The 26,949-nt window shown below is 38.7% G+C and overlaps 4 protein-coding genes across 5 annotated transcripts in view; 3 read left to right on the top strand and 1 right to left on the bottom strand.

The window, feature by feature from the left end:
• LOC140943834 (uncharacterized) overlaps nucleotides 1-4,643 on the top strand; it is a 40,794-nt gene extending 36,151 nt beyond the window's left edge. For both annotated transcript variants that reach the window (XM_073392948.1, XM_073392947.1), the window contains 6 exons: nucleotides 359-407; nucleotides 744-815; nucleotides 1,526-1,717; nucleotides 2,166-2,255; nucleotides 3,229-3,312; nucleotides 3,734-4,643. In XM_073392948.1, the coding sequence (XP_073249049.1) occupies nucleotides 359-407; nucleotides 744-815; nucleotides 1,526-1,717; nucleotides 2,166-2,255; nucleotides 3,229-3,312; nucleotides 3,734-3,889 (643 nt within the window). In that variant the 3' untranslated portion in view covers nucleotides 3,890-4,643. The remainder of the gene's footprint in view (nucleotides 1-358; nucleotides 408-743; nucleotides 816-1,525; nucleotides 1,718-2,165; nucleotides 2,256-3,228; nucleotides 3,313-3,733) is intronic.
• A 2,554-nt stretch (nucleotides 4,644-7,197) lies between these two features.
• On the top strand, nucleotides 7,198-7,862 carry LOC140943781 (alpha-crystallin B chain-like). Its single transcript, XM_073392889.1, has one exon. It carries the CDS (start codon nucleotides 7,236-7,238, stop codon nucleotides 7,857-7,859), a length of 624 nt encoding a protein of 207 aa, XP_073248990.1. The 5' UTR covers nucleotides 7,198-7,235; the 3' UTR covers nucleotides 7,860-7,862.
• An 855-nt stretch (nucleotides 7,863-8,717) lies between these two features.
• Nucleotides 8,718-16,664, bottom strand: LOC140943622 (serine/threonine/tyrosine-interacting protein A-like). Its single transcript, XM_073392739.1, has 12 exons — nucleotides 16,490-16,664; nucleotides 15,830-15,862; nucleotides 14,900-14,953; nucleotides 14,609-14,706; nucleotides 13,884-13,944; nucleotides 13,590-13,626; nucleotides 12,855-12,894; nucleotides 10,552-10,602; nucleotides 10,114-10,186; nucleotides 9,804-9,867; nucleotides 9,034-9,130; nucleotides 8,718-8,832 (listed from the first exon to the last, which is right to left on the bottom strand). The coding sequence occupies exons 1-11, from the start codon at nucleotides 16,562-16,564 to the stop codon at nucleotides 9,075-9,077; spliced, it is 642 nt and encodes a 213-aa protein (XP_073248840.1). The 5' UTR covers nucleotides 16,565-16,664; the 3' UTR covers nucleotides 8,718-8,832; nucleotides 9,034-9,074.
• Nucleotides 16,665-16,696: 32 nt separating this feature from the next.
• Nucleotides 16,697-26,437, top strand: LOC140943621 (peptidyl-prolyl cis-trans isomerase FKBP3-like). The gene is made up of 7 exons (XM_073392738.1): nucleotides 16,697-16,823; nucleotides 17,232-17,333; nucleotides 17,895-18,026; nucleotides 18,780-18,915; nucleotides 20,012-20,091; nucleotides 22,767-22,864; nucleotides 25,025-26,437. The coding sequence occupies exons 1-7, from the start codon at nucleotides 16,722-16,724 to the stop codon at nucleotides 25,077-25,079; spliced, it is 705 nt and encodes a 234-aa protein (XP_073248839.1). The 5' UTR covers nucleotides 16,697-16,721; the 3' UTR covers nucleotides 25,080-26,437.
• Nucleotides 26,438-26,949: the final 512 nt, after the last annotated feature.

Raw genomic sequence — 26,949 nt, 5'->3', positions numbered from 1 at the left:
GTATGCATAATTATCCCATAATGTGGAGCATATCGAAAAAGAATTTATCCTCAGGTTAAGCCAATTTAACTCGAGGTTAGGATTTAACCCGCTTTGGAACATCTGGGCCCTTGTCTTATCGTGTCGTATCGGGTCAAGTCAGTCAAGTTCAAACCTTCGGAAACCCAGGTGGAGATCATATGAAGGCAATGAAAAAGCGTCGTCGACTTAAAATTTGTTCGGCTTGGCCTTGTTAGCATGAGGTCAATTGTTCTGGCGAGCCTTTAATTTCGTTTTTTTTTTGAAATCGCGAATGCTAGTCTGTTAGCCTTCCTTCTACATGCTTCTCTAAATTTTCGACACTGTTTGTTGCTCTTAGGGAAGTGGTGTTGCTTCAAGAAAAGTTGTCCGCTTACAATACTTTTGTGGTAAGAAAAATGTTTTGCTGTCGTTATTTCCTAGTAAATTCTCTTACTCGTAGTGTTAAGCCATGCATAGTAGAATGTCTACTGTGATGTTATTTGGACGAAGGCTTTTACTTTTACTGTTGTCTTGTTGTTGTTGTTGTTGTTGTTTTTATGTTGTACATTAAAGGTGATTTATATCTTTGAGTTGTGGATTTACTCTAATATCCTGGCGATTAACCGTTCAGATATTAGTCACTTAACAGACCCTTGTCGTGGATGTGTTAGTTGTAGTAGTTTAGAAAGTCAAGTTTGCGACATGCAACTTGCTTATTTTTTTCGTCGTTTTGTTTTGTTCAGGTTCCAAATGGTCACGAAGAAGACGAACTCGCTGATGGAGAAGTCATGAATTACATGTGTCGAGATGATGAGGTAATGAAGGAGAACCTTTACTATTACAACTGTTCGATCTTAAAACTTTCTTTCGAACAACAACAACAAAATCAGAATTTTTTTCCAAAGTGCGAAAAGAATATTTTAGAAAACCAAATTATACGAAAATGCGCGCCGCCATTTTGAATTTTGTGACGTCAATTAGTCGCTACGAACCATTGTTCCATGCCAAAGAACATGTAGCCTTCCACAATGCAACTCGAAAAAGTCATAGTTGTTCAAATGGAAACTCGCCAAAAGTTTAAAAGCAAAACATTTCTGATTATTTTCCTTTTCGCATTTAAAAAAAGAATTGGAAATTAGAATTCACTTCTGATAAGCTGACGTCAATTTGTTAACACAATGGGAATCCGTGATTACAATAGCAAGGAATGCTAGTCTAGGAAATAAAACTATACCAAGAAAGAGAAATTCATCACAGACACATTAAAAACGAGGATTTCAACTAACCTCAACGAACTTCGAGCCACAAAAAGCCAGCGGAGGTCGGTATATCAAAGCAATGGGCCTGCAAGGCATTGTGGTAAAAATACGGTGCATTGCGGTTAAAAATCCAGATGCATCATGGGTAGACATGGAAAATGTTTGTCCCTTTACCGATTGGGTCTGCTGCCCTGCTCGCTCGCTTCAGGCTCGCTGGCGCGGCAGCAATCAGTAAATTTTGACCTCTGTATCTTTATATCTTACAGAGCGAGTTTTATGGAAGCAATTTAAGCCTGACCGATTCAGTGACTCCGCCTGTTATCACCCCTCCCCCCACACCTGTTAATCGCTTTCTGGCTTCTGTGAGCTCCAGCAAACGGAACCAAATCCACGTGTGTATCCCGCGATACATCCTACGGGGCCTGGGCCGAGATTCCTATCACGTGTTTGAAGTGAAGGTAAAGCATTTTTTTCGCATTGTTTTAGTTCTTTGTTGTTGTTGTTGTTGTTTTTCCCACCTATACTGCGTCCGTGACGTAGCCATTCCCATGATCGTCATCTTACAGTGCTTATAGTTAATTGACTTAATTGCATGTGTAACAGGAGCCCGATATAATTTACCCTCTTGTAACGATAATCTCTCCGTAGTGCTATCAGACTTCGTTTTTTCCCTGTAAATGATTGAAATGTTAAGTTCCTAAGAAAGTAAATGTACGAATATCTGATGACAATGTTTTATTGTTTTTCCGCGGTCGTAACTCTTCTATCCATTTAGCTTGTTTTGTTTTGTTCAGTTTTATTTTTCGTATCTCTGCTTTCGTTTACTGACTAAAGAAAAGGTTGTGTGAACTTATTATCGTGATTTACCTGTTTCATGGCTGAGCACTAATTTTTTTTGGATTTCAGAGCACAGTCGGTGCTGATACATGGTCAGTTTACCGCAGATATCGGAAATTTCGAGAGCTGCACAAGACGATGCAGAAAAGTTATTACGAGGTACTGATACTGATGTTTTTTATCTCTTCCCAAGCGCACAGTCCATTGTACTATATGCAAGTATAAATAAGGGGTGAGGGTACTCTCTTTATGCTATACAGACACCGTAAACTATATACCTTCAAACTTATAAGCCCCCCCCAAAAATACAGGCCCATCTACCGGTAAACAAAAGATACATTCGGCTATAAGCGCCCACGGATATAAGCCTCCCCTTCTCTAGCTTCTATTGAAATGAATTCAATTTTTTACGACGTGTTGAAGCTTGAAAAAGGGAGCAAAATCAAAAAGTATTTTGATCAGCACTGCTATGTAGCTTGTTTTAAAACGTTTTTTAGTCCGGATATAAGCCCTCCCACCCCCTCCCCCCATTTATAAGCCCTTCTTTCAAAGTTGTACTAGTAATAACCAAAGGTTACGGAGTGCGGGCGACAACCATCGAAGGTCAAAACGTTTTGCTTTATCACTGTGCTAGTGTGCTCTGCGTAAGCTTCACGTGAGAGAAAGTCAGAACACGCGTGATCAGATTGAAGGTCCAAATGCGCGTGATCAACTTGCGTTCAGTGCATTCCATTCATTCTTAGTGGAAGTGCAAACAAATACTGGCTACATACATGCGACGCATGCGTAATAACAACCTGGAGATTAGGATTGCGGGTTCCTCTTGTCGCACGCAATAAGCCCAGGGCTGATAAGTGGAAGTTCACGGTATCTCCTCGTTTCTTTTAATAAACGTCTTAGTGTGAAAAGTAAGACGGTATTCACAAGCCCAGGAAACTTTTAACGACTGCCACTGCACGTATTTGTGGCTCTAGTTTTACTTGTATATAAAACTTTGTATTATGCGAATTTATAGTTTGGCCTTTGTTAGGAGTGGTTAGTGTTTTCTCTCCTCCCCCCCACCCCCTCCCGCCCCAAAGGGAACTCCATTCTCTCTGCTTTAGCTCACACTTTTTACTCCTTTACGATTTAGATTGGCGCTCTAGATTTTCCTAACCGACGGTTTTTCGGCAACAGAGCTGAAGAATTTGTAAGAGCTAGAAGGGCACAACTTGAGGTAATGTGACGTATACTCTGTGGACTTCTTTAGTTCGTTTGCCTCAAGTCTAGTGTAGTATCGTGGTAGTTTGTCTGATATAGTGACAGAGCACTGACGGTTGGTTGCCTCTACATAAATGTGGAAGGCTCGTGTCGTTCGTCATTCCAGTGTCGTCAGGCACGGCAAGCTCAATCACGGTGTACTGTTATAGCACCACTTGGCTTTAAACGTCTTGTTGCCATGTCAAATTCAATGCAGCTCATAATATATCATAAACTGTAGCCTGTGTAACTAGCGGAATTTTGTAGTTTTTGATCATTGAGAAGAATGCAACGATTCTAGCAAAGCAAGGCGGCTCCACGCTCAAACTATGTTTTGTTCAAGTTTTCTGCTCTCGTGTAAGTCAGTCAACCTAAGGATTTTCTGTGTTACTTTTCAGGCGTATCTTCAATCGTTCATTGGACTGTGCTCCAAAATCCCAGATTGCCCGATTTCAGCCATGACTAACAGAACGCTGACCAAAAGGGATCTGTGTGACTTTGCTCCGTTTTTCAAACAAGGCATCTTTGAACAAACTAAAGCCTATTCGGGATAATTCTTGAATAGCCTGCACAATTCTTTCTTTTGATCTCTCTCCCTTGCTTCGAGTGGAAGAAGAGAAGATGTGCATCACTGGCTATCGGTTTCGGTACGATTCAAACTACGAAAAGCCTAAAGGCATAGCATAAAGTAATAATATTTAAAAGTTATTCGTAATTACTGTGTCAGTTAACTGAAGGAAGCTGTTTAACACTTTTTTTGGGAACGCCTGGCCTTGTAAGGCCATAATAAAATGGTATAAATAACAATTACAAAATTATAAAATGGCATATTATAACAATCTTGGTATAAGAAGTTTGGAAAAGTGTAATGTAGATTCACACATTTTGTGGAAAGTTTGTATATTTTTCATGCGTTATTGGAAAAGTAACTGCGTTTTACAATAGCGTGACATATAAATGTCGGATTTCATGTCACACAAAATTTGTCACCCAATATATCGACGTCGAAAATATTCCCCCGTGGTTTTCTAATTGGGTGACTTTCGGTTTTATATTTTAAACTAAGACTACAATGATAGTGTTATAGATTTTCCAATTTCGAATATTCAGGCAATGAACAGATAACATTAACAAGCGGAACAAATGATATTTTGCCGTTGATAAATGATAGTGCAAATTCTATTTATTTATGTAAGGAGTGGTACAGTATATAGCTGAATATTTTGCGTATTTATAAATACTGGCTCGCTAGACAATGATTGTCACGAATAAATTAACTGGAATTAAAACTAGTCTTTTTAAAAATGATTAATAGTGGAAAAGATAATAATCGCTGTGTAACTGAAAGAGTCTGGGGACATCTTTACCCTGAGTTTTTTGAATAGGCCATTTCTGAGTTCTAAAACTCATTTTCAAAACGAGGCTACAATAGCTTCACAATTAGCCTCGCTTTGAAACAGAGGCTCGAGGCAACTCGAAAATGGGCCATAATATGTTTCTCATGGATTTGTAATGTCAGCCCTGGCTGAGCATTTGAAGGAAAAAATTTTTTTCAAGTCTCTGACCAGTAAGAAAATCATAAAGTGTCCTTCAATTCATGCATGGGCACTGCTGTTAAGTTTATCGGGAAGAGGGTGTTTGCCGTCTCAAGTTTTTCCTTGTATTAGGGAATTTAAGATACAACAACGCGACGGCAACGAGAACGTCGCTTACAAAGTGATCATGAGTTTGCGTTCTTTCAGTCTTTATCGCAATTATACCTACCCACTGACTTTGTCAAATGTAGGCGAACCCTCCTGGAGTTGAATTCCTAGGGACCATATCCAAGTTCAGAGAGAGAAATAAAATTTCGTCGTTGCTTGTTTACGTACTCCATAAAATGCGAAATTAGGCATTTTCACGTCGTAGTCGTGCAAAAGAGGGCAAACCTAATGTTTTTCCTTGGACGTTCTCGTTGCCGTCCGCGTCGCTGGATCTTAAAGGCCCTAATTATTACTTGACGTATATGGCAAACGGTAAACGTCAGATTCAAGTTATGAATTTCTCGAAATAGAAAATGAGGAGATAAAAACGGTTCAAAACAATTCTTATGGATAAAAAACTTTCGTGAAACTACCATAATTTATGTGTAGAAATAATGAACAGTAAACGACAAGTGAGGGGGAAGCTTGGTCATGTGGTACAAATTCGCGTTTGACGTTTGACGTTAACATGAAGTTAACCCTCTATTATTATTATTATTATTTCTTTTTTCAATATGATTTAAATCCGGACCCTTCCCTCTTCAGTTTCAAAACAGTCTAGCAAGCCTTTGTGAAATGAGAGGTTCGTCGAAAAATGGCAAGATCTACGATTACCAAATTTTGTACATGCTGTGTAACAAACTGTGTTTCGCGTTTAGAATTTCAAACCACGAATTGTAGGCCCCTGGAACGGACGTGAAGCAAGTGAATCCTCTACCCTCCTTCCCTCCCATTCTTTCTTGATAACGCAAGGAAAGTTTCTCGTTTCTCACTTCCGTTATTTATAAAATCAATCTGGATAGTTATTCATTTTCCTTTCAGTTATTTCCAGTCTTGAGCCCTTACCATTCGTACAGAAAATCAGGTAATTCCGGGGAGAATTTAGACTGCAAAACAGTCGTTTTCAGCCTCGTTCCAGACCTTTTGTTTGACTGCTCGCGCGTACTTGAATACGCAAAAACACGGACTGTTTTGCATTCTAGGGAGAATTTGAATCGAACAGTTAATTCCGGTGGAATGTTTTCGATGAATAGGTAATACCTTCCGAGGTATTACCTTTTCCCACCTTTGCCGGAACGACTCAAATTTTCTGTACCATTTGTTAGGATTACCAGTGCCAAGCTTCTCGAGAGAAAGAGAAAAATTTACTGGCATTTTGTGAATGGTTCAACTCAATCCCATCCTTGTTTTCGGTGCGAAAAAAAATTCCAGTAGAATTTGACCGAAAATTTTCATCGAAATCCTTAACTCCATCAAATTAAAAGTAAGTTTGAGTAACAGCATTAGTGATAGAAGCAGTGAGAAATCATATCGATGAAATTATGTTCATATGGGCTATATTGTTTTTGTTTTTCTATGTAAGTGGCACTTCGGGTGAAATACAAGACCAAACTGCCGAATTAACGAAAAATGCCAATACAACGCGTCTAAACAAAACTTGGGGGTTAATTAATAGCTCCTTTAAGTAATTCGATTAGGTCCAATACCAAGTTTGAGAAAAAACTGCTTCTTTTAAGTTCAATCTATAGTAATGTGCAGAGGGATTTTTACTTCTCTACTCAGTTGTTTGGCCGTCGGTGAATATATAGCAATTCATTTAGAAGCTAATATAAGTAAACAAACGTGAAAGAGCGTTCAAAAACTGGCTCCCGTCAATCTAATTTCCTATTTAGAAAACTACACAACACCCCCACCCCCACCTCTCCATCAAGAGCAAACTGATTCGTGGCGTATCCCGAATATGATTTGTGCCAACCCGCTTTTGCGTTTTCTTAACGTGCATCGGAATGGGTTAAATAGACAGAGTATAAAGACAAAAAAAAAACTTTCAAACATTACGTCCTCTTATTTTTTGTTATTGAAACTTCCAATTCAATCTCATGTGTAATAAGGAGCACTTCAAACACAACAACATCTCGGTCATTCGCCTCAGCGGTAAGGTTGAACCTTCATCAAGGTCGATATTGTCCCGTAGATCAAATCATTATATTTGAGTTAGTTTTTCAGATTAAGAAAGTTGTTTTTACTTTGAAAATGTCGCGAGTTTCACCCCCTGCAAACTTTGTGCGGTTTCTAGAAATTCATTGTCCGTTATATTAAAGCAGAGCGGTTAGAGCTTCCATTATACACTTTCCAAACCTTGTTTAAAGAACACAAAATGCAGCGCAGACGTTCAGGGGAAGAAAAAATCCATATTGCAACTTTAGACGTCCGAAACTACCGTCCCGACGAAGTCAGCCTTCGAGTCGAAGGAGATATTTTAGTTGTGAAAGCTAAGCATTACGCTGACGGAAGCTTTGGTTTCGAGCGAAATGAATTACAACGCACCTATCCGGTGCCGCAAGATGCAGATCCAGCAAGCATAACCTCAAAGATTTCTCAAGATGGCTATTTAACCATCGAAGCGACGAAACGAGTGGTTAAAACAGCGGATAACGATTTCGTGCTTGGGGGATTTGAAACGCGCGCGGGAGAAGTGGCGAGAATTGACGACAAGAAATTCAGCGTTTTGTTAGATGTGGCAAATTTCAAGCCTGAGGAAATCAAAGTTAAAGTTGTGGGGAATGAGTTATCAGTCAGCGCGAAACACGAGTCTGAAAAAGAAGGCCATTTCACCTCACGCCAGTTTAACCGACATTTTGTACTCCCCAAAGACGTGGATATGAGCAGTGTGATCTCTCGTCTCAACGATGAAGGAAAACTACTGGTTGAAGCCGAAAGAAAAGCTCTGCCGCCACCACAAGAGAGGTTTATAAGCATCGAAAAAGACAAAAAGGCTTGAGTTAATAGTAATTTGCTAAAGTTGTAACTTGAATTGCATTGGAATGTACGAAAGTGACATGAAAATTATATTGCACCTTACGGGAGATAAAAGAACTATTCATTTAAGTAAAAAAGGAAATTGACATTTGTTGAATGGTTGTTATAGTATTCTGACCAGGAAAAAATTAAAACGCAGCAGGAGCCCCTACTGAAAACAGGTCCCATAGCTGACATAGTTAAAGCTCCTCATTTAATCATCTAACGCGACGCGCGTGGAGTCCTGGAAATAATGCTCTTATCCTTCCCAAGACGCCCTGCGCTCTTTTTTTCCTAACGCCACAGGAGCGGAAGGAGCACCTGTAAACGAGGCAGGAGGCCGAGGCAGGATCATCTACATCTGCACCCGCCTCGTCCCTTGCCTAGGAACACAGAGGACGAGAGGTTAATTGAGCATACCAAGCCTTTGCCAGTCTGAACATTTCATTCAGTACAAGTACAGCGAAAATATAACAACCACCTTGTGTCTGCAGATCATTTTTTTCGTCTAAAATAACTTTTTGGTGGGAAAAACGAATAAAGAAAAATAGTGAATAAAGACTACATCGCATCCTCTTTTGCCATATAAAAATTGCAACATTTGTTCCTAGCGGGAAAATTTGAAAAGAAGATTGGCAATTCGCAAAACTAATTTAATGCAAAGCACAGAGGGACACGCAGTGGATTTTATACCACTCGGAATCGGGACAGTTTGAATATGTTTAAGTTGATTCTCATATACATCGTTTTAACATCGAAAATACCTTTAAAATGTCCTTTATTTCTGTATAATACACCTATTTACATGATTGGATGATTATGAAGGAATCTAATGAAATGCAAAACCCAGAGATCTCAGCCAGTCGTTGTAATAGCGGTACGAATCCCAGTCCATTCAACTCAAAAGATGCCATGGTAACGATGTGTGCAACTTTTTTTTCCCATGATTGTGTTAGCTGAAAGTGAAAGCAGACAAAAGGGCTCAAATACAATCCTCCTTCAAAAAAGGATAAAAGAATTATTCGTTTGAATGTATGGGGTTGTTCCCAGAGAACACTATTTCATGTAAATATATCTTTTCCTATTTAGGGCAGCATTTTTTAAGAACAAGAAATAAATTTATCTAGCAGGACTAGCAAGACAGAGGGCATTTTTACCTGGTTCAATTAAATAAAGAATCTAAGCGGCAAACAATTAGTCAGGTGTCCATTAATTCGTCGTTTGATTCGTCCTCATGAGCTCGCTTCACTCCACCTGCGAACGAAACAAATATTTTCAAAATAAACAAATGATCTTGATATGTAACTTCAACCGCTTCACTCCCAAAGCCAAGTATAAAAACACAGTTGTTAACTTTCATCCTTACCTTTTTGAGACTGTATGAATGAAATTTCGTGGTGCGACCATTTCAGTGCAACCTCTTCGACATTACTCGTGCATTGTACAATTTCTTGAGACTGCATGAACGAAATTTCGTGATGTGACCATTTCAAAGAAACCTCTTCGACATTACTAGTGCATTGTACCAATTCTTTGACAGTAATTTGCAAACTGAATTTCTGCATTTTTTTTTTTCCTAAATGCTTCCGTTGTTAAGTTTTCGTGAAAATTTTAGCCCTATTCTCCCCGATGTCCAGTGGTTTTTAGACTACGAGTAGTCCCCCATTTTTCCTCAGGGATAGTAGAGCGAGCGAAACGCGAGCACGCGTTAAAATCACCCCACGCAAGAAAAGGAAAATTGGGGGACTACTCGTAGTCTAAGTGGTTTTTTACAAACTTGAGCCGCTAAGCTGCCAAAGTCAGTAAGAGAGATGTGTCCGTACTGATAGCCCTGGGTTCAACAGTACAAGACACAAGCTTTTTTTTTCAATTTAGTGGTGGATCTCTTTCAGAGCAAAATTTTCAAGATAACCATAAATTCTTCTACCTTGATGTAGTCTCTCTCCTGATGTCCTCGCCTGATAATTTGCTAAATAAATTGGCTCGTACTCCTGTAGACAATAATAAACATGCTATAAGATGAGAACTCTGACAAAATTTTCATTTTTTCTTAGTTGTTCAGTGTTCCTAGAAGAGATAAATCACTGATGTTGATAGCTACCCTGTGAATACGGCAGGCAAGCTTTCATTATTCATCACGCTAGGAATGCCTTTAGTGCCCTACTGTCCGGCAAGGAGGGATGAGAGGTGGTGATTTTATGAGTGTGACCTAAAGCAGGTTGTTTGTGAACTCTTACCATAAGCTGTTGAACAAAGCCCTCATTAGGATTAATGCAAAATCTTCTCTGTTGCACATAATGAAATGCTTCCCTAAAATAGAAATGGTTAAGTTAAACACATGGAATGTCCCTTAGCCTAGGTAAGTAGAGGTTTCATGCAACTGTCGCCTATTTGTCTTTTTCACTGACTGTTCAGTCATCAATTTTCTTGTTTTTTTATTCAACAACATGGCAACATTTGCTTGCTACCTCCTCACACTCATTTCATTCACTATTAATTTTCTGCATTCTGAGAAAAACAGACAAGCTGTGAAGAGACTACTAGTTCAAGTTCCACTTCTTTACCAAAAACATGCATGCACTGTTCTGACTATGCAAATCCAAAAGGCATGTACCCGTGAAAGAATTCTTTGGAAGTATTTTAAACTTATTTATAAAAACAAACAAATAGCTAACCTATATGTTAAACCATAAGTTTCCATAATAAAGGCAATCATTAAAGCAGCACTGAAAAAAAAGAGAAATTTTTAGTCCATAAAATAATGTAATTTCAAGAACAGTAAAAAACAATTTCATCATTAGAAATCATGTAAGTAGAAACAAAAAACTTTTAACTCTATGACAGTTATGTATAATCATGTATGACCATCAAGTGTATAAATAGCAATTTACTAGATATTTCCATCTGTGCAACCACTGTGCAACTTGGTCAATAACTTAACCAAGGGAAAAACCTCTTCAGGCCAAATGCCCCAATCACACCAACTAAACATGTTTTATTAAAATGGGTTTAATAAAATGAAAAACAGTGACAGAAAACTAGAATACAGGCTTGTGCACAGAATTCAAATACACTTTATGTAATATGTAATTGCAAAAAAATAATTTGCAACAAAAAATTACAGTCAGCAGCTCCTTTAAGTTATAAACAAATTTAAACCCTTTTTATCTAAACAGCTTTAAACACATTTAAGCCTTAGTGTGAATGGGCCTTAAGACGGACATTCCATTGTAAGTACTAACAAAGTGTGTGATAGCAAAGTGTGCTTGATGGTGGGTTGCCTGTGGTGCTGGGTCCTACAGTAGCAGTAGCAGTGTCTGTGACAAAAGGAGGCCTGTTAGTGGTGTGGCTGTGACGGTGGATAGCTGTAGCCTCAGTACAGATGTCTTTAACCCATTCGCCCCTGAACCGCCCGTAACCGCCCGTGTACGACAACCCCCGAATTCCCTGAACCGCCCGTAACCGCCCGTAAAAATGGCCGCTGGATTCAGTCCATTCCCCTCTCCTCCCTGGTGTTTTTTTGTCTTTTGTTTTCACAGAGTGATTGATGGATAATAAACCAATCATTTGCCATCTTTTGCGCATTTTTTGACAGATGATGAGAAGCACCACAGGGTCGGGTTTTTCGAAGAGCACGAGTAAAGAAATTCGCGAGAGTAATGGCCGCCCGTGTCGATTTCGAATCAAAGTTCGCATCACGTTTGAGAGAATATAGAGATAATTCGACTCTTGATCACTTCAGGTTGTTGAACAGACCTTGTGAAAAACCTTCTGATTGAGATTTAAACGATCTTAAGACTGAAAAAGACAATCCTAGCCCTCAAATTGCCGAGCGCTTCGTAGGTAAACAAACCGCATGGACTATCGATGAAAACTTACCTCGTTCATTTCATTTACTTGCATCCAAGTACCGTGTTCCTCGCAGCAAATGTTTTAAATGTAACTGTTTCTTGAACTGCTGAAGGTGATGCTTTTTTAGAGTTAAAAGTTTGAACAAGGAAACGGATGATGTGCGATGATCGATTTGGATTGACAATCTCCATGAATAAAATTTACTTCACATCGCGCGGAAGCTCACGGAGAATAAACGGTAACCGTCTTTTTATTCAATTATTTACAGTTGCCAAATGATGCTTTTTGTGTGCTTATTTTCTTTTTTTATAACTATTAACACTTATCGATCTGTGCATTGGTAGATAAAGCATTAATAAAGCAAGTTTGGCATTTAACTTATTTGTGCTTTACTTTGTTGATCGGACATGAACGGGGAGGCACTTCAGTTCAGGATATCAAATACGCTTCCCTGAAAGATTGCGGCTTTGTCTCCTTCTCTGGCGAATGCGATCATTTATTTTATTGTTGAAATTCAAGAATCGAAAAATATATGAAAGAGTGGGAAGCTGAAGTCCAGCATTCCCTTGTTTTATTAAACTTTCCCGTGCTTGATGATGTGGAACTCTTCAGATCGCTCTTCGTGAAGTGATCATCACCGAAGTTTCACTACATTTTTCTACGGTGCTTCTCGACTGGACTGATCTGAAAGAGAACTTAATGAAACAACTTTCAGTAAAATGACTTTACAGTGTTGTTGATGTTTTATCGACTGTGTTTATTCCTTTAACAGCGTTTTTGTTTCCCGTTTCACCGTTGATTTATCAGTGCAATTATCGCGCGGCGAAGAAATTTTGTTGAAATTCATTGTTTTCGCCTCTTTCCACAGCTTTTTCTTTCTCAAATTGCTATTTTTTTTACATACCCTGGCTGCCCGTTATCTCATCTAAAAGAAAAAGTTTGTTTGAAAGCCAGAGTTTATCTCTGGTTTTACTGCGCATATGGTTTATTTTAGGCGCTCGCGTACGCTTATTTTCAACCGAAAATTGCCAGGGAATTGGGGGGTTGTCGCACGTAAAAGTCCCAGGAGTGAATGGGTTAATAACATGTAACAAGGTGCCTAAACAACAAGTGATTCCTGACCAACCTTCTAGAAATTCCAGCATTTCCATGTAATAGAACCTTTCCTAAAACGATTAAAAATTAAATATATTGGACGCAGACGCAGAGGGTGGACATGGTAATTGATACATAAACATAAACATAAAACAAGCAGCTTTAATGCCACACAAAAAATATGCCTGCATTGCAGGCTAAGCCATTATGTCTTCAACCTTGCCAAGTTATAGATCAAGTATCATCGGCGTGAAGTTATAATGTACAGTCAAGCATCCATTAAGCAGCCACCTATTAGCTGGCCATCCTCTATTAAGCAGCCAGTAATCAAAGTCCCGAAATAATTGTTATTGTAGAAAAGAATGGGAAATAAACCCTCTATTAAGTAGCCTATTTAGTGACTGCGACCACCTTTTGGCAGTCCCAACAAGAGTTCTCCCATTCTTGTCACCTCTATTAAGTGGCCATCAAGCACTTGATACACTAAGCTAAAAAAGTTTGGCTTCATTTTAAGAAATGTGATGAAGGAAAATACATTCTGAGATAGAAGGTGATGATCGGTTGTAGACCAGTAATGTTTCTACCGTTGCGTTGTTTCAAAATAAAGTGATGATTCTGCTAAAGATTATATGCCAATTTATCATGAACCTCTATTAAGTGGCCAACTTCCATTAAGTGGTCACTTGTTGGTACCCTGAGGGTTAATTGCCGCTTAATGGAGGTTCAACTGTAGTTGGTTACTTCTATGTTAATAATTATAACTTACCACCACTGTTCAAGCAGCTGTCAATGAAGGCTTTTACCTGTGAGCAGAATGAAGAAAAACAGCTCATAATGAGGGACTGGGACAGGAAAGGGATTGTTTGCTGCAGGATCTACCCACCCTCTCCCTCACCGGGGGCAATGATTAGAATTCTCAAAAGCCACAGCTGTTAAAGGTTTTGTACAAAACAAAGCTAAACTAAAATGTTCTGAGGGAGGAGAGGCTATAAACACCAAAAGTAAAAACTCTCCAAGGCTATGAAGATATCTTCTAGAAAAGGACACTGTCTCCAGTTACCTTTGGAAAATGAATGATTATGTTTTCTGTTGGTGAATCAGCAACATCTAATACCAAATAGCTGGAAAACAAACAAAACATTATAAAGGTGGCATTACATTAAACTTCCAGTCCTGAGTACCATAGCCCAAAAAATTAATTTATATTTAAGTTAAAAATTCAATCACAAATCTAATTAAAATGAGAAAGAAAGAACTATATAACCATGTGTTAAATTGTCTTGGACTGGAAAAATCCATATATATACCCACGGACCAACTGTTATGTATTATGCCTACAGATCAATCTTGCATAAAACGGACAATGCGTTTCTCAAACCTGACATTCATAAGTTTGTACAAAATTGCTTGTTAGTTGTTGATATTTTAAACAAGAAAAAGTACTCCACAATTTCAACAAAATCTAAAATACTGTCCAGTAAATGGCTCTACACATGAAACATAATTTTTAAGCCTGCTCAATGAATCCAGCTATACTTGTTATTATTAAGATACTGAGTTTCAGTTTGAGGGACTGGAAAACAGAATTTAGGTTAATAGGGAGATGAAAATCAACATATCAAAGTGTTATTTCACAATTTTTTTTACTTGACATTATCAATATTTCTGCTTGCAAATTTAATTGATTTATTTTTATAATTTCTGTAAACTTGGACCTGCAACTTTGAAAAATTATTACGTCAACATTTCAACAACTAAACTATATAACACACTCCTTATACTTACTTAAAGTGTTGTGGGAAGTTAGGACGGACAAAGTTGGCCTCAATATTTTGTCTTATACAAACAACATGAGATATTCCAACTTGTCTTAGAACTTCTAACTGTAAAAGAATAACATAAAATCTTAGGATTTAAGGGTTTTCATCATATCAATACAAGGAAATCTTTCTTTCATAACAAAAAATAACAGTATTTGCAATCCTGTCAAACAAACAGGCAAACAACAGATGTTGAAAGCCTTTGGTAATAAAAAATTTTATTTAAAAAAAAAATTATTTAGTAAACAGCTCGTACTTTGCTATTCATTGCTGCTGAATATGGTCCAAGATAAACACCAGGTACAATTTCCTTTAAAAAAAAGTATTAATAAAATAAACTCATGGATTGAATGATTTTTTCCTAAACCATTACTGGTTGTGATTCATTCATGTGGTCAATAAGTTTGTATACAGCTGCCCCCACCCATCCCCCCAGGAAAAAAAAATAAGATAACAGGGATTGCCTGTGATCATGTTTATAATTTTGCATACATTATGGGAAGTGATCCACACTGACCAAAATTAATAATTTCCATGCTTTTTTTGTACCAGATTTTCTTCAGAGAAGTCAAACCTGCAAAAATGAAAGCCAAGGAAAACTTGCTTTTTCAATGATGTAATAATCTGTGGTAACAGCAAATCGCGTCATCTTCCACACATTGCAGAATGACCTCAGAAAACAGCCAACATTTCGCGATGCCTTCACTGGTTTCCCTGCAAAATGACATCTGAGAAACAAGTGCAGGAATTCCATACTGATCTGCCGTGTCATTACCCAGATCTGAGTAGTGTTAATTCTGATTGGTTGAAGATTGTTTCATCCAATCAGAAGCGCAGTGGTGCTTCATCAGGGTGGAATTTCTGCACTTTTTTCTCAGACATCATTTCACGGGAAAACCGGTGGTGGCATGGTGAGATGTTAGCTGTTTCATAAGGCAAATTCCAGAAAAAGTCATGAGGTCTTTGAACACAATATATATTATCAATGGCAAATCACAGATGCTCCTTTCCAGATTTTTTCTGAGAGGAGGGGGTAACTGTACACAGGCTTGTGACCAATCAATATTACTTGCTCTTTTTTGTTCTCTTATGATAGATATACAATGATGTAGAGTAAATTTACAATGAATGTTACTTACAAAAAAATAAATAACCAACAAATCACTCATGATGAGATCAGCCGTACCTGCATTTCTCTTCTCTTGGAGTATGTCCAGTCCTGTAAACATATACAACTTAGTCCAAGCTGACAGAAAAGCAAGGGAAAGCAATAATCTGTTGTACATGTACCGACAACATGTACCATATTTATTTCGATTAAACCAATGATTGATTACAATAATTGTAATGTTGTATTGCTGATAGGCACACCACTATTCCAGACCCTTAGATTTATGGACTTTTTACCCCAGTTCCACAGGGTCGGTAATCCTATTGTAAAAGTGACATTATTTGTTGGGCATGATGAAGAAGAAAATCGAATCATTCTTGAGCACAAAATTATTTATAATGTTGTCTGCAGATCTGGCTGAAAGACCACCTACTGATTGATGAATAAGTAGCAAATACTAACAATTCTATAAATGTTTTAAGTTAAATATTGTTGTCTTTAAATATTCAATATCTAGAAAAAATTAATAAAGTTAAATAATCATATGATATTTGTCTGAGATAATTATCTGCTTTCGTCGAAGTTGAAAAGCAACCAATCTTTGTTTGGTACGAAAAAGAATTTTTTAAGCACTACTCTATAAAGCCTGGTTGCATAAAAATCGAGGATTAATTTTGGTAGTACAATAAGCTTACTTTTTGTATAAGCTCTAAAAATCGAAGATACATCACTTACCACAAATTCATCTTTGTTTGGAATTTCCGGGAACTCTAACGTAGGTATACATTCCGAATTTGTTGTAGATTGCATTTAGGACAATATCTAACTCAGAACTAACAGCAAACTAGTTAACAGATATAGAAAATCTTCACACGTTCAAAACCAAAAAATGCACCACCAAAACACAACTGAGATTCGACCCAGGCTTCCCGCTGGCAGCCTCATCTCGAAGTCGAAGCCCTACAAAATGGCGGAAGTTGAGAGGTCGTGGACGGACGAGCAACTGCACAGCGAAACCGTTTCTAAGAAGGATATTATAAAGTTTTTGCATGAGCATGCATCATTTGAGGTATTGATAGAAAAAAATTCACGTCTTTATGTAGTTGATGATTGCTTTTTTGTAGTTTTTCACACAACGTGCAGTGGCTCACAGGCCCCATTCAACAAACAATGAAAAGTTCTCTCTTCTGTAGGTGGAAACAAAACAGTATTTTAAATAACGATCGAACCAACAGGCTTGATTTAAACCATCTTTATTCATTTTAACATGAATATCTGCTAATATCTAAGGGTATTTTGTGGAAATTATTGTTGTTTTCATGTTTTTTTTTTGTCATTTTGCCTTTTTGCGCGTGGCGTTGTTTGTGACCCGCCCCCAGCCCACCCATTTCACTTGTTGATATTGCACCTTTTTACACTTTTGCTTCCTTCGCCGATAGTTACAGTTATATAGTTAGTTTCAATTTTTTATTTTTAGTTTCTCAAAGAGCACAAGTTGAATGGGAAACTGAACAACATTGCAAAGACGAGTAAGAAAGATCATCTTATTGAAAGCTACAAACACCTGTTTGAAGTCAAGGTTAGTTATTACACTGAATAGGTAGTTACAGGGTATGTTGGATAAATTGCAGAATGTATCTGCAACTACAGGAGTGAAGCTCCGAAACACCCACTGTAGGGTCCATGATCCCTGTTTTCTTTTTGTTATCTCAACCCTTTAAACCCTAAGATCAAAATTTTAATTCCCATTTGTTTTCCCTATTCATTTCCTACAGAAGTAGTGAGGAGAAGTTGATAAAATATCAAGCAAATTCATCTTGTGTGATCATGTCCATAATTGTAATGAATGAGTGCTCTGTTTTACAAAAGCATTGATATTACAAGGAGAAATTTGATGCTGATCACTCTTAGGGCTTAAAGGGTTAAGTACACAAGAAACTGCTACACATGGGTCATTATAATAAGTTATTTACACTGGCAGATCCAGGATTAAAGTTCCAGATATACTTCATTATTGCTGTCAGACCACAGGATTTTTTTTAGTATTAACTAGATGCTGTAAAGCGTTTGTCTAATCATAGCATGCACAGTAACAGAGAGGCAATAACAAACAAGAGAGACTTCAATATTATTGTTCTAGGCATTTCGTACTGAGAGTGAAGCTGCCCTTGAGGATGAACTGAAAGAGGCAGCAGAACAGGCAGCGGCTATGCGCATCACTGAAAAGAAGAAAGAAAGAAAGAGTTCAGAATCAAAGGACCACAAAAAGGAGGTGCGTTCATAAATAGGTCTTCAGAACTAAACTGGCCTAACCTCCAAAGAGCAAGATGTATAACAATAATTAAACATCAGAGACAGCTGCAGCACTAGTTATGATCAGGATTGAAGAAGGAAAAAACCTCTATTAATCCAGTCACTACATGAACTGGAATTCCCTCTTTAGTAAAAAGAGAGGAACAAAGGGGAACAATGGCCAAAGAAAAAGAATTTCTATCTGTGAGATACCGAATGGATATTTTCACTGTTGTGAATATTGTATCATTAATTTTAAAACATGTATGTTTACTTCAAATCCACCCATCAAAGCCTATATAATGATCACCAAATGGCTAATGGCTAGAAGAAAATACCGTAAAATTCCGAAAATAAGCCCCCCCATGTATAAGCCCCTCCAAATATAAGCCCCCCAAAATCGTAACGCAAAAAAGCCTCCCTTAAATTGCCCCTCCAAATATAAGCCCCCTGGGAGGCTTATACTTGGAATTTGCCCCTGAATACAATGTAAAACAAAGCAAAAAATGGTTAATTTCCTTCCCACTACAAGCTAGCCCAATCGATTTTGAAACGCAAATTTCCCTCTTTACATAAGCCCCTCCGAATATAAGCCCCTCCAAAAATAAGCCCCTCAAAAAGAGCCTTTAAAAAATATAAGCCCCAGGGCTTATTTTCAGAATTTTACGGTACTCACCATCATGTTTATAAGCCCAGACCTTTTAAAGTTTGTTCTGGAATTTAATATCCTCAGGAGCCAAAGTTCACCAAGAAAATCTTAAAACATGGTGATAAGACGACATATCCATCCAAAGGTGACAGAGTGTCATGTTTCTACTCTGGCAAACTGGAAAATGGAGTTGTATTTGACAGCAATATGCCTGGAACAAGTATGTGGGTTTGAGTTGGCTTAATCCATTTTAGGGCTGCCATTAAGGGCTGAGGGCTAGGAGCTGGGGGCTGGGGGCTGGGGGCTGGGGGCTGAGGGCTGGGGGCTGGGGGCTGGGAATTTTCGCCAGCTATTATGAACGTAACCCCCGCCTGCTTTTGTAGGAAAATAGAAGAAAACTAGAACCAAACAAAATCCCTAGTTGTTGGATTCCCTGTCTACTTGTATCATTAGCCCAACACCTTAAAATTTTTAATGACAGTCCTGCCGATTTCCTTCTGGGAATTTTGCAGAAAATCTTGTTTTGAAGCTAATAAACCATTTTCTGGTCACTGTTTGGCTATCAAAAACCAAAACTGCCACGAAGCTGGTCACAGGTCACACACTTTGCAGCTTTCTGATCCAGATGCAAAATATTAGCATGCGTAGTCCAGGTATGCACAGAAAAGCAAAATTTCAAGATAGTGTTTGGATAATTAAAAGTGACAGAGCAGTCTTGACTTTTTCATTTTGCTTTCTCTCCTCCCCTCTCCTTTCGCTTTTCAAGCCTCCTTTTCATTCATTTGCTGGGCATTTAGTAAGCTTCTATTTTGGTGGGAGAAGCTAAAGCTTTTAGGATGTTAGGATTAGATGAAAGGAAAGTAAGGTGGGTAGTGGATGACAAGATTTTCATGGGAATTTTCAGGTCAACGTGACTTTGTTTTTCCCCTTTTTCTCCGTTCTTCTTGACTGAATCCTGCTGAATCTGGTATGGTTTGAAAGGTCTCCTCACCCCGCTAATGTTAGCTGATAAAGTTGTCCTTGACTTTTAAAACTAATGACGTCACAAGTACGTAGTACAGGGGACATGGAGCTGCACGGGCAGTTACAGGTGGTTCAGGGACAAATGGATTAATCAGGTCCAGTGGCCTGTGGGTCTAGCCAGCAGCTCACAGGCTATGCAGCTGGGTTTTGTTTCATTAAAAGGAGGTTTAATCATTGAATACTTTTTGGGAAACATTGTTATTTTATTTGTAATTTTTTCACCACTATTTATATATTTCAAAAGTTTCATCAATGGTTTAATTGTCTTGTCTTTTCCCTTTGTTGCTATTCAGCTGCAGTTGGAAAAAAGAAAAGCAAAGATGAAGGAAAACCATTCATTTTTCCGGTGGGAAAAGGACTCGTTATCAGAGGGGTGAGTTGAAAACTATTGCTCGTGCTGTAAGATTCGACTGTTAGCAATATTCCTTGTCTCCTGTGTATAACACTTGAATGAGAAGAGGTGGTGGAGGAAACTTTTTATTCTACAATGTTGTCATGTGCATGGTGTGCTGCCTTCTTTTGGAAGAACCTGTCTTGCTGGCTGACATGCTGGGTAATCTGCTCAGCTCCATGTCAGAATAAGGCCTGCAAATATCAGAGAAAAAAAAAAGCATCTTACCGCCAAGTTGCTGTATAATGAGCATCATGTGATGTGTTTGAATACACAATGATTAATGTTTAAGTTAATCCTGAAAATCATGCAAGACATTAAAGGGGCTATGTCACCCCACACGCATGTGCGGGCCAATGAAAACAAACTTGAAAAAGTCGGCCCGACTTTTTCAAGTTCTGTCTGAGATTTTGGAAGGCTGTTTTTATCTGTCTAAATCTCAGCCATCGTTCGATAGTTAACAAAGTTTTGTATTAAGAATCGTTCTATGGTGATTACAGAATAATTTTTTGGCGTTATTTTGAAATTGTTTGCCTGTGGAATGTTTTTACGTGGATTTACTGTGTCCTCTTATCAGCGGCCGTTGTAATGGCAGAGTTAATGATGGCTACTCCACAATGAGTGATGGAATCTTTGAAGGAATCTTCCCTATAGTTCACAGAACCTTTCTATTGAGTTATTTTAGAGGCTGCTGGCTCTTGGATTTTCCTTGTGCTCAAAGTTGGCGGCGGCCGTTTTTTGTAAACGATTACAAGAGCATCAGGCCATGATTTTCGTGACGAAACTAAACTCCTGGCGAAGGAAACATTATAAAATTCGGCTAGATTCCTTCTTGTATTTATCTGGATTGACAGCAAAGATAAACACGTCCGTTTGCTCGTCCAGGTTGTTCTCAATGGACTTAGAGAGGCACCTTAGGACGAGTTAGATCCTGTAAATGCCATGTTTTTGAACTGTTTGTGTTCGAGCATATTTTTGGAAAATAGCAGAGTTTACTTTCCCTTTTTATCAACGGACTGCTTATAGTGGAGTAGTATACCAATGATGCTTGGTTCTGTTTTTCTCGACGTCGCAGTGATTCGGCACGATCGAACAATTTTGCGCGATAATGTATGTTTTCCCTAAGATCAAAACAAAGACTTGATGTCTCTTGTTCTATCAGCATCTAAATTATAAAATCACTAGCGACAGACAAGTCTAATTGTTAATGATTTGAAACAGTCTTGGTCTTTATCTTCGGTCTAGCGTCTTTTGTAGCTCGTTTGTAAAATACAACTTCGATTTATTTTGTTGAATAAGACAATATGTTGTTGTTGAATTTTTTTTTGCGCTGTATTTTATGAATGGCGTGCGTTTTTACTTCAAAACTACAAGTAAAATTGTCGTCACAATTTTATTCTTGATCTAGTATAACCAGAGAAGAAACGTTCCGTAAATTCTATCGAAATATCCCTTATCTAAACCCATTTCGCTTGTTAACCTCTCTAAATTTGGAGCCTTGGACGTGACAGAGAAGATGGAGAAAGTCACGCATTAAAAACAATAGAATTTTGACAGTTGAAAGTAATTTGCATAACCTCAGAGCGCATGCTCTTCAGCTGACATGGCCCCTTTAAAGGAATAAAACAAGTAATAATTTATTTCAACATATAATTAAGCCTCAGGAAGCTCAGTACACACAGCACCAATGCTTGTACGGTAGGGCTACCCATGAGTATGCTCCAATCCAGGGGGGTACTTTAGGAATTTTTGGGTGGGGATGTGCCACTGATCATGAGACCTCAGAACCCTTAGCCTATACCAGAGCTAGTTCAAGTGAATTTTGCTACCCTATACTAGACTAAACTCCCCAAACCCCCCCCCCCCCCCGCCCCCCATCCTAGAGCAGCTGTTCTCCAGAAACTACTGAGGTCACTTGCACATGCAATCCAGCCAATACATATAATATTTTTTATATTTTGGAGTGGCAATTCACAGTTTCCCTAGTCTAGACGAAAATCTTCAACCAATTGTTCAATTTCCTGGAAAATGATACCCTATTGAAGACCTAAACTCTCTGATTTATATACCCTACCCCAGAGTAAACTGCTTGATGACCATACCCTTCATAACAGCACATACTTATAAAGCTCATATCTGGCGGCCCCACCCCCTCTCCCCCGATCCAATTTTATATTATGTTATTGACACAAGGATTTTTACAGCTATTTAATAGCACATAGTAGACGTTAACCATGAGTTAAACATGGACATGTGGGAAGGAAGTCAGTACATGACAAAAAACTGTCATTAACCTAACCGCCATCTAGTTAGCTCAGTTGGGAGCTGCCTTTGTAAAGACATCTGTAAACAGTTAGACTTTCTAGTCTTCTCCGATAAGGACGAAAAACCGTAGGTCCCATCTCACAGCAATTTCACTTATTTGGTTCTGGTGGGACATAAAAGACCCACACCACTGTTTGAAAAGAGTAGGGGACAAAGATCCCGGTGGTGTGGCCAACCTTTTCTGGGTTGGGTGGGTTCCATCTGTAAGGAGAGATATTTATAGGGATAACCTCATGATCCTCCTTTAGGTGCCATAATGGCTACCTGTAAACAGCGTATGTATATTATTTTTATTTTAATCCTTATAGTGGATTGAATTATTGTAATTTTAGTGGGATGAAGCACTTATGACAATGACCAAAGGTGAGAAGGCAGAGCTGACAATCGAGCCAGAATGGGGCTATGGTAAGAAAGGAAACATTGATGCTGGGTATCCTTTGATTAAAGCTGTATGTACTTTTAAATGCTGATTGCTAAGTGTTTCCAGTATTATAAGTAGTCTTACAAAAGTAGGTTTGGCACTTAACCCCTTTAATCACAAAACCAATCTTTTCTTTTTTGATAAATCAGACAGTATCATTACTTAATTAGCCAAGTGGTGATGAATAGTTAGTCGGGATCTTTAGGGAATCGCACAGTCATCCATACATGATGTAAGGTTGATCCCAAACAATCTGTTTGCCTGAGAATACAACTGACATTTTGCAATTGCAACCCCTGGTTTCCCTGCAAAATGAAGTCAGAGAAACATGCGCAGAAATTGCATACTGAGGATGCATCGCTAGCTAGATCTGGAGAGTAGACCTGCACAATTCTAAACCTCCTATTTCAGTGGTCCCCTTTAATCTTCACTTCCATTGTTTTCAGGGATAGGGGCATTGTTATGTGACAATCCCTGTTGTTTTCCCAGCTTATCAAAAACAATCTTTCAAATAGGTGCGGGATTGCCCAATCTGGATAGTGCTTCCGACTGGTTGTGCCTCATGGGAAATTTGCTTCAACCAATCAGAAGCAGTACCCACATCTGGGTTGTGATGCGTCATCAGAATAGAATTCTACGCTCATTTCTCAGACTTCATTTCGCGGGGAAACCATTAATGGTCTCACCAAATGTTATGTCTGCTCTTTTCTCAGGGTAAAGTAATATGTCAATTTTGTCATGTTACTTAGCACCCACTTTCCTTCACCCTTGAGGCAAAATAAACACAAAAGTCTTGATAGGATTACTAGGTAACGTCAGTGGCAAAAATTATACTGTCAGTATCATGCATTTTCTTCTCGCCTTCGATAGCCTGCGTAGCAAGCGTTTCTGTACGGTTTAGGAGAAAAGAACGAGGAACGAGAGTCAAAGACCGCGAGAAAAGTGGCGCAAGTAAAAGAGCGGGAGGGGGTGGGGAAGAAAGGAAGGAAACGCTTGCAGACAAACCCCGGGATTTTGAAAACCACCCACTTGGTCTGTCACGCCTGAGTTCACGAACCGACATTTGATGCTGTCATCAACTGTCATAATTGACCAATAAAATGTTTGGCCTTCCGTGGAGCGGAAATGAACTTTAGAGGACGCATTTCTGTAACTAAAATATTTTTTTTTTTTTGTATTTTGGAACGCTTGGACGGCGTTAATGGTGAAATCTCAATGAATCCGAACGATCAATGCAGGCTTTGTACATTTGTCTTCTTAATCCGTCTTAAAGGAAGGACCGCGAGGGTGAATGAAGTTTAAAAATTTTAGCTCTAAACCTCCAGAAAGTTGGATTTGAAGTGGTAAAATGTGACAAGCATTCAAGTCTAGATCAGCTATAAGACAGAACGGCTTACCGTTCTCGCCACGGCACAGACAACTAGAGTGCTCTTGTAAAAGCATCCTAGAACAAAGCTAACCCGGCAACTGAAAGTTCGCGTGGAGAACCAAGCAGAAATTTTGACTGAGTCACAATGCAGGTCTTCCTAGTTGATGTAGCTTCAGTTTAATGTGCAATCCATCCTCAAAATTTGTATCTGTAAATCACTAACCGAGAGAATTTAACATCCCGTAAAAAAAAAAAAAACACTAACGAGCTGGGCCCAGCATAGGAAACCAGCGCATTCCCTGACAAAAGAAAATCACTTTTAGTTATTCAGATCCAGGAGAAAAATAAAACGACCTGAAACCCTTATAAAGTCGCAAGAAGAGCTTTGTGTTTCGAAAGAAGTTAAATAAATGCTCTTGCATTGGAGGGAAAATCTTGCCGACCAGGATAAACAATAACCACAGAAAATTAATATGCGTGTCACGTACCAAACATGACCTCTCAGTATGAAACAAACCTTTGATCGACACATGTCAACATTGTTCGACTAGCCGAGCCAATCAGGCGCTGCGTTTGCTGGTGAACACAGGTTTTCAAAATCGAGGGGTTTGTCTGCAAGCGTTTCCTTCCTTCCCCTCCCCCTCCCCCTCTTTCACTTTTTGGCTCTCGTTTCATTTCTCGCGCGGTCAAAACCGAAAGTCCCCTTCCTCGGTATTTCTTTGCCCCGAAACCAAACGGAAACGTTTGCTACGCAGGCTACACCTTCGAGTGTGTCTATTTTCCTTAACTCAAGGAAATAGCATTCCACCACAGTCAAGACTCATCTTTGAAGTGGAGCTTGTTGATGTCATATAGCAGAATTATACTAATATTGATGGATAGTTGCTGGCTTAGCATTGTTTAGCTGATGGTTTTGTTTTGTTGGAGGGTAAAGGGTAGCCTGCTAGCAAGCTCTCCATTTTTGGCGAGCGAAGGAAATAGTCAGAGAACGCACAAGCGAGCAGCAAAGCCTCGGGGGGAGGAGGAAAGGAGAGCTTGCAACAATCTCAAATTTTCATTTCTGCTTCGTCCGTACACGCAGTAAAATACTATTGGCTGAACCAAAGGTGATTGATGACATTCCTTGATGACCTGCCACAATGCTTGCGTTCATTTAGAAACACAATGCTTTCAGAAATTAGGAATATATTATGATAGTCCCTTATCAATCTCTTCTTCTGTGATTGGTGAATGATTTCTGAGGACTGTGTGGAAGCACTGTGTGATCTCAACCCCGCATAACTTATAAACCGGCAAATCAGAAGGTTGTGTTTCCCCACAACGAAATCACTGACAAACAGCTGACACATTTCTTGTTGACAGTTTTCACGCTTTGTGGTGTCCTGCATTTTCAGGAGTGGACATTAAAATTTATGAGAGATTGTTCTTTTCCAGCCTCTTGCACTCACAATTCTCCTTTCGTGTGCGGCTCTCTTGGACCTCTTACGGCTCCCCTAAATGGAGAGCTTGCTTGCAGGCTAGGTACAGGCTAATCAAGTACCCATATCTCACTCTGTATTATGCTGACTCCCATTGGTTAAGGGAGTATGGGATAATAGGTGCAGAAAAGAGTGGAGTGCTCAGCAAAACCATGGGCCTTCCAAATTAGACCTTGCTTTAGAAGAATTTTGAAGCTGAGCAGCTTCATTAAATTAATGCTCCCACTTTTGATGGCGTTTTGGTAAAATAATTCTTCATCATTATCTCATCATCATCATCATCATCATCATCATCATCATCTCAATTACGTTGGTAAAAGCCTGTTAAGCAACACACCAACCACTTACAAAATAAATCTCACTGCTGGGCCTGCTAATACTCATATGAAGAAATATTACAGTATACTCAATTTTAGAAAATGTGTTGCCTGTTCTAGATCAGTAGTCCCAAAGTCATTATGACCCTCAGTATTCAGAGCAACAAATGCCCATTAAGGTATTTTGGAGAGTACCCTAGCCATCACCTCATTCTCTTTGCATTTTGTCTCATATGCCAGTCTTACTTTTGTCTTATCATTCATAAATTTTCATTTGTCTTTTATACACCAACAAAACTACCAGATTCCTGAAGAGTTATATGGCAAGAACTGTAAGCCTTAAATTAATATCAAATAAGATGGATACAGACGTCTTGTATTGCAGAGCAATGACATTAATAAACACAGTGTTTTAAATTATTAGTCCATATGATATACACCTAATTGCAATAACATTGTCTTAGAAAAATGAAAAAAGGAAAGAGCCAAATAGGAATTAATTTAGGCTAATAAGCCTAATGAATTCATTTGCAGCCATCCACACATGGAGGTCTTATTTACCTGCTGGAATTTGCTGTTGTTTTAAAGCTGAAAAACAAGAGAAAAAAATTCCAGCGGGGAAATGCTATGGCTGCAAATGAATCCACCCTGAGAAAGTGGCTTAATGAACCTATAATAAAAATTCCTATTTGGCTTTTTCCTTTTTTCATTTTTCTTTGACAACATTATTGTAACTAGGTGTATGCTTCTGGTGATTTAAAGGATACCTTCTAATGATGCTAATTTTTTAAATTGAAATCTTCCTCGCTGTTTGTGTTGCCGTTATTGCCATTGAAATATGAGCATTGATCGTAACATTTTACTTCTAGCAGCAGCAGGCTGAGGGGTATAATTTGTAGAACACTGAACCGACAGTGACACTAGGCCTGT

The sequence above is a fragment of the Porites lutea genome, chromosome 7 (genome assembly GCF_958299795.1).
Source record: "Porites lutea chromosome 7, jaPorLute2.1, whole genome shotgun sequence".
In the NCBI taxonomy this organism is placed as follows: Eukaryota; Metazoa; Cnidaria; class Anthozoa; order Scleractinia; family Poritidae; genus Porites; species Porites lutea.
This window is presented reverse-complemented; position numbering and strand designations above follow the sequence as displayed.